This window comes from Gekko japonicus, unplaced genomic scaffold, assembly GCF_001447785.1.
Source record: "Gekko japonicus isolate JY-2015 unplaced genomic scaffold, Gekko_japonicus_V1.1 scaffold6464, whole genome shotgun sequence".
In the NCBI taxonomy this organism is placed as follows: Eukaryota; Metazoa; Chordata; class Lepidosauria; order Squamata; family Gekkonidae; genus Gekko; species Gekko japonicus.
In genome coordinates, this window is record NW_015173893.1 from 11,898 (window position 1) to 18,748 (window position 6,851).

Here is a 6,851-nt window from a genome sequence, read left to right on the forward strand (position 1 = left end):
CTGCTGAATCTGAAGTTGTGTAGCGTCATGACATCACTTCTGGGCTGGTACCTGGAAGTGACATTTCATGATGCTCTATAAATTCCCGGAGTCTGCATGTTAAAAACCATAAAGATCTGGAGGATTCCTAGAGTGTTGCTCAACATGGTGATGCCAACACCCACACCCACACACACACCCGTTTTGCTCCTACTCCTCCACAGGTCAGCAGCAAGAAATCGCCCAGCATAGTGGGCAGCCTGGGAAAGCTAGGTGGTGCTGATAGTTTGCTGCCTCATAGAACTACAATTCCCATGGATCCCTAGGGGAGGGATATGCCCTCAGTTGGCACCAGTACATACCCTCCTCGGGCATCACAGATAACTTGGTAACATAAAAAAAAAATTAAAAACCACCCAAAAATCAGTTTACTTCCCACAATTAGCAAAGATGCCTTCTCACATTTATCCCCTATTTTGACATGTTTATTACTTTGCTGTCCTTTCCCCCTCTTAATTAAATCAAGACAACTGTTGACCTCATAACCTTAGCTTGTTATTTGGTTTCACTTTGAATATCTTAAAGCAACTCCAGCATCACGTTATGTGTTAATTTGCTGTTCAGCCTCTGTCTATAAGTTTGAAATCCAGCTTCCTTTCCAATGTATTTGACAAAGTGTGCATGCATACGAAGGCTCGTACCTTGAATAAACCTTTGTTGGTCTGAAAGGTGCCACTGGACTCTAAATTTGTTATAAAAGTTACATGCTCCCCTACCTGAATCCCTTTCCCAGGTACCAGGCGGTACTTCTCCTCTATTTCATGCTGCTTTCCCAAGAAACGCTGATAGCCACCAGGCACAGAGTAGATCCCCTTGGCGATCCCATCTTCCAGCTCCTGGGAAAGTTCCATAAGCACAGCATGGCAGCGGTTCAAAGACTCTTGCTCATTTCTCGCGCAGAACTCCTTCTTCTTCTCTAACAACTTATGCTACCAAAACAAAGAAGAAGATCCATAAATAAGTGTGCGGGTAACAGTCAGAAAACATCCCTTCCCCGAGGTACCATGCAATGAGATGATCACATATACAGCACAACTGTTAACTATTAGTTTGCTGTCATGTCATCCAGGGAAAAGAGCAATAGGATGGCAGGATGTTGAGAAGCCACAAAAGGGAACATACCGCAAGTTCACCTTGATATTGACCAATCTGGTCCCCAAAAGCACGGGCCATGAATACTCCCGTGGCTTCCCTCTCACACTCGGCATGCAACTCCAGCAGCTCTTCCATCGTCTCTGTGGGCAGCTTCATCCGTTTCTCCATCAGCTCTTCATAACGGGAAATGGCCTCACGCACAGCAGCTGTATTCTCAATCACAGCCAGGGCCTGCACGGCGTTCTCCAAGCAAGGCACCTGCCCACTGTTGATCGCTTCCACGTAGCTCTTTGCCAGGTTTGCAAGCACTGCAAAGGGAGGGAGGAGCCAAGCCGGAGAATTATATGATTGTAGATCTATACGACAATTTCTTGGTTAAATCCTTTACACCAAGAACCTTTTACACGCCACTACTCTTTCCATGATTGTGAATGGCAGCAAGAAGAAGAAGAGAAGAGAAGAAGAGATTGGATTTATATCCCGCCCTTCACTTGGAGTCTCAGAGCGGCTTACAAACTCCTTTCCCTTCCCCTCCCCACAACAGACACCCTGTGAGGTGGGTGGGGCTGAGAGAGCTCTGACACAAATGGCTCTCTTTCAAGGACAGCGGTGCCAGAGCTTGTGACTGACCCAAGGTCACATCAGCAGGTGCAAGTGGAGGAGTGGGGAATCAAACCCGGATCTCCCAGATTAGAGTCAGCGCACTTAACCACTACACCAAACTGGCTCTCAAGACAGTCGTGGCCATGGATTGGCATATATCTGTGGATCTTTGATGCAGGAACGGAATTAGATATTTTGCATACACATAGCACGCAAGGTTTTGTTTCCTTTTTGAAAGCGAATTTCTAGTCGCCATGACTGGGTTCTCCCGGATTAGAGTCCGCACTCCTAACCGCTACACCAAACTGGTTTACTAGCCCCAACCTATGACTTCTCAGGAACGCTCCTCACTTGTTCCACTGACAACTCGGCCTCCTGGAACTGTCTTGAGTCGGGAGGTGTTCCAGATGTGATCGCAGAATTTTTCCGCTGTTTCCAAGAAGTCCGGTTCCAGATCTTCCTCTTTCAGTTTCTCCAGCTGATGCAATTTCCTTCTGTTCGCTGGACGGTCAAACGTGAAACATTTCCGGGTTGGAAAGAACTTGCGGATGCATAATCTGGACATGTTGCATTGCTTGATTTGCTCGCTGTTTCCTAAAGGAAAAAGAAAAGAAAGGTGAGAAGAGAGGAGAAAACTATATCAGTCACAATGTGTTTGCTTAAAACCTTCAGACAGCCCTGGAAAAAAGTATACGTATTGTATTTGGGGTATATTTCTACCCCGAGACAAAGTCCAATGCACCCCAATGGCAAAATGCATGGATTTCTGAAGGGTTTTTTTAAAAAAAACCCTGGGTTAATACTCGACATGGAACAGCAAAATAAGCAAAACAATTGTAGTTTTGTGCACGAGAAAACTGCTGGGGTGAGGAGGCCAGGAGCCTTTCCCCCTTCCACAGTGCCATTCCCAGGCCATTTGGGCTCTCATTTTTTCTTTTCTTTTTTAGAAGCAGATCTGCGCAGTTGCTGCGTGGCTGCAGGGACCACTTCAAGAGAGAGACCTATAGAGAGACAGTGACTCCTACAGAAAGGAGCGCTCTGTTCTAAACCATGGTTTAGTTAAATCTGCAGGGAAACATGCCGGACAAAAATAGTGTAATATAGGTTTGGCCACTAGAGGGAGCAAAACACATGTGGAACGGGGGGGGGGACCTTGAAGAAACAGGAACTTAACAAGGAGGAAAATGCAGAAAACTGGGGGGGAAGGGGGGGGAACTTGACCTCACCATCTTTCACCAAAAGGCATGGAATCTGACCTGCCTGCCTTGGCCATTCTGCTGCCCAGTTGAACTGAGCAGGGAGCTGGTCCCTTCTCCTTTCACCACTTACAGCAATTCAAGGCCACTCTCTTTTAGGGTTGCCAAACACACACCCCCGGTTTGCCAGGGGTCCCCCGTTTTTTGGGGGGGTTCTACCCGCCGCCGGCCAGATGGCCAGCAGGGGAAGCCCCACCCCCAACACCCACCCCTCTCTCTCCCTTTAAGTGTGTGGAACCCGTCACGTTTCCTCCCAAGCCCGATCTCTGCTTGAGATCAGGATTGCAGGGAAATGCCAGCTTCGTGCACTTAAAAGGGAAAGCGAGCGCGCCCGCGTGCGCGCGCGCGGGGGGGGGGGGTGCGGACGTCCCCACCATGACGTCATCCCATCGGGGATGCCCCACCCCCTCCAGAAATGCCCCCAAAGTCCCCCGCTGGGGGTGGAAGATGGACTTGGCAACCCTACTCCCTTTGGCTTGGTGTTGCCATAAGTGGCCAGATAGCAGGAGCGTACCTCTGAGGCCAGAACAGTTTGCTGGCCTGGCTACAGTTCTTTAGCCAAACCAGATTCCAAGCAGGTAAGCTGGAAGCTTTTACTTTTCACAGAAAACAACAGCAGCTAAACTTCCTGACTAGTGGTAGCGGAGAGCCTGCCAGGTGTCTAGCGAAAGGCATTCCGGGTTACTCTGCTGCTGGCGTTGCCAACCTCCAGGTGGGGCCTGGAGATCTCCCAGAATTACAACTGATCTGCAGACCACAGAGACCAGTTCCTCTGGGGAACAATGGCTGCTTTGAAGGGTCTGCATTGCACTTTCCCCCCTTTCTCTTCTCTCAGGATGAAACGCAAGCTCTACAAACCCTCTCACCTTCTTGCAGTTTCAACGCATTCTCCAGGTACTCATCCTCACTGATGGGCTGCCCGTCTATCTCCAGTTGCAGGGTGAAGTCTCTCACGGCCCAGGTGAAGTCAGGGAAGAAGCGGATAAATTCGGCAGAGTTCTCCTCCTCTTGGCCATGCTGGGAAGACTTCGTATGAATCTTTTTGGTCAGCTCAGTTACATAGCTGGACCTCGCTAAGGGAAAAGACTTGAACATTGTCCCTGGGCCCTCACAAACCAGCCAAATCATTGATTTATTTTGGCTCTCTTTCCAGATAGGAGATGGCTGGTAGATTTAAAAAGGCCTCTGAACATGTGCAGGCAGCACTTCCTTCACCATCGATTTGAGTGGGTCTTCTTTCTCTGGGAGGCTGTAAACCCTGCTAGCATCACTGATCTCATCTGCTGAAGATGCATTCCCAATCCCCCCCCCCCTTTCTGGGGTTCTCAGTGTGCCCCATCCCTTCCAAGGAGTCTCAACAATCATACCAAGGAACTGCGCACACAGCTCCTTCCTTTGGCAAGTTCTCTGTCCTTTACTTGGCTCTGACAGCCACCTACCCTCAAGTCTTTCTTTCATTTCCCCCCCCAGTGTTCCTCAGGCTCAGAAGAGAGCCAGTTTGGTGTAGTGGTTAGGAGCGCAGAGTCTAATCTGGGAGAACCGGGTTTGATTCCCCATTCCTCCACATGCAGCTGCTGGTGTGACCTCAGGTCAGTCACAAGTTCTCTCAGATCTGTTCTCTCAAGGGCAGTTCTCAAGAGAGCTCTCTCAGCCCCACCAACCTCACAGAATGTCTGTTGTGGGGAGGGGAAGGGAAAGGAGATTGTAAACCGCTCTGAGACTCCTTCGGGTAGTGAAGGGCAGGGTATAAATCCAATCACTTGTTCTTCTGAAGTTCAAAGGGAAACCTTCTCCCTGCTACTGCCTCCCATAAAGTGCTGCCCTAGCCAGTCACCTAGAGCTGCCCACCAGAGCCCACGTCCACTTTCTGATGCACCAAAAGGATACTGCAGCTTCTCCAGGGCCACTTGGTCGATGGTGCCTATGCTGTTATAGACCAGGGTGCTGCTGAGCAGAATGGCCAGTGCAAAGATCCAGGAATCGTTCTGTGTGTTGCCCTGAAACAGAGACAAACGTTTTGTGGTCTCGCATCCCAAGATTCCTTTAAATTGCATGTTGCGTGTGCCGTGCATTGACCACTCTGGTTTCGCTCGACAAACTCGAACACTAGAATCTTGCTCTTCTTCCCCTTACTAGATTGTCTGTTACAGAACCGCTCCGGATAAACGTGATGAAGTTATGTCACGTGACTCGCAAAAACAGCAACCACCCTATGGAGTGTCCAGCCTCCAGGTGGGGTCTCGAGTCCTCCCAGAGTTGCAACTCATTTCCAAATTACAGCAATCAGTTCCCTGGGAAGAAATGGCTGCTTTGGACCAGGACGTCCCCAGCTCATCGTCCACCCAGCGATTCGAAAGCCTCGGCGAGTAGATAAAATGGGAACCACTCCTTAGAGAGGGTGGGCACACCAACTCCCCTCTGGGAAGGTGTTAGCTGTCGGTTGGGGACGTCCTGGTCCAGGATACGGAAGGCAGAAGAATCTACTCAGCTACGAAAAATCCCTGCAGTGGGAGGTTCCGGCCAAGTGGTGGCAGTGTGGCGACACGACATACGGGTCCTGAAGCCCCAACGTCATCAAGCCGGTCGATGCAGCTGTTTGGGACATGACTGAGCCAAGCCAGAGACGTTTGCACCGTACAGTTATGGCGTGTGCAATTAAATGAATTATATATGTTGTCTTCCCTATCCCCTATGAAACATTGTTAGTCCTCTGTCTAAAGAGTAACTGTAAATCACTTTGAGCCCACTTGTGGGGAAAGCGATTAATAAATCGAAAGCATTATTATTTGGAGGGTGGCATTATATCCCGCTGAGGTCACTCTCTTTCACAAACCCCTGGCTCCCCAGGGTCCATCTCCAAATTTCCAGGAATTTCGTAAGCCAGAGTTGGCAACTCCACCAGTATATGCTTCCACGAGACAGTTTTGAAGTGGCTGGTCCCGCCCCCACCTCCGCTGCCGCCTCCCTCCGCTCACCTTCTGCACGTCACCCAGGCCTTCCGTGTCCAGCAACACCAGCGTGTGGTTGGGCCTGCGGGGGTGAGGAAGGCACCACATCCAGATGCCCTTGGTCTGCCCCTGCACAGTGGCACCCAAAGGGAAACCTGCGAGGGGAGAGGCAGTGATTCACTCCTAGAAAAAGAGGGATTTCCAAGGTCTTCCAAACATGGTTTTAAACCTAGTCTCTTTTCCCCAAGATGAAGCCCAGGGCTTGTGACCAATGTTCCCTCTCCACAGCGTTGCGAGCAAAAATTCTACCTCATGAGCGGGGGGTGGTGGAAATAGAGCAATTAAAGTTGTGAACGAGTCTACATTTGACTATCGCATGGATTAGTTTTTAGGAAATTATTTCCATAGGCTTGTAAAAATCACAGAATTCATTCTTTTAAACTATATTTTAACTATATTTTAAGAATAATGTAAACATTATAAGAGAAAACAGAATCAAGTCAAATTTCATGACAGAAAATGTTGTCCTCTATGGGGGTAGACCAGGCCTCCAGAGAACAGGTTACCTCCCCTTTGCACTATATTGGTAGACCTGGCCTCCAGAGAAGAGGTCTACCCACCCTTTGCCACTGTATTGGTAGACCAGGTCTCCAGAGAACAGGTCTGCCCACCCCTTTCCACTATGTTGGTAGACCTGGCCTCCAGAGAACAGGTCTACCCTCCCCTTGCCACTATATTGGTAGACCAGGTCTCCAGAGAACAGGTCTGCCCACCCCTTTCCACTATGTTGGTAGACCTGGCCTCCAGAGAACAGGTCTACCCTCCCCTTGCCACTATATTGGTAGACCAGGTCTTCAGAGAACAGGTCTGCCCACCCCTGTCCACTATGTTGGTAGACCTGGCCTCCAGA

At 49.6% G+C, this 6,851-nt stretch overlaps 1 protein-coding gene across 2 annotated transcripts in view; it reads right to left on the reverse strand.

Annotated features, from left to right (window-relative positions):
- LOC107120864 (guanylate-binding protein 1-like) overlaps positions 1-6,851 on the reverse strand; it is a 19,567-nt gene that overhangs the window by 7,447 nt on the left and 5,269 nt on the right. For both annotated transcript variants that reach the window (XM_015423629.1, XM_015423630.1), the window contains exons 4-9: positions 5,969-6,096; positions 4,881-4,990; positions 3,860-4,056; positions 2,089-2,331; positions 1,162-1,442; positions 756-968 (exon numbers count right to left, since the gene is read on the reverse strand). In XM_015423629.1, the coding sequence (XP_015279115.1) occupies positions 756-968; positions 1,162-1,442; positions 2,089-2,331; positions 3,860-4,056; positions 4,881-4,990; positions 5,969-6,096 (1,172 nt within the window). The remainder of the gene's footprint in view (positions 1-755; positions 969-1,161; positions 1,443-2,088; positions 2,332-3,859; positions 4,057-4,880; positions 4,991-5,968; positions 6,097-6,851) is intronic.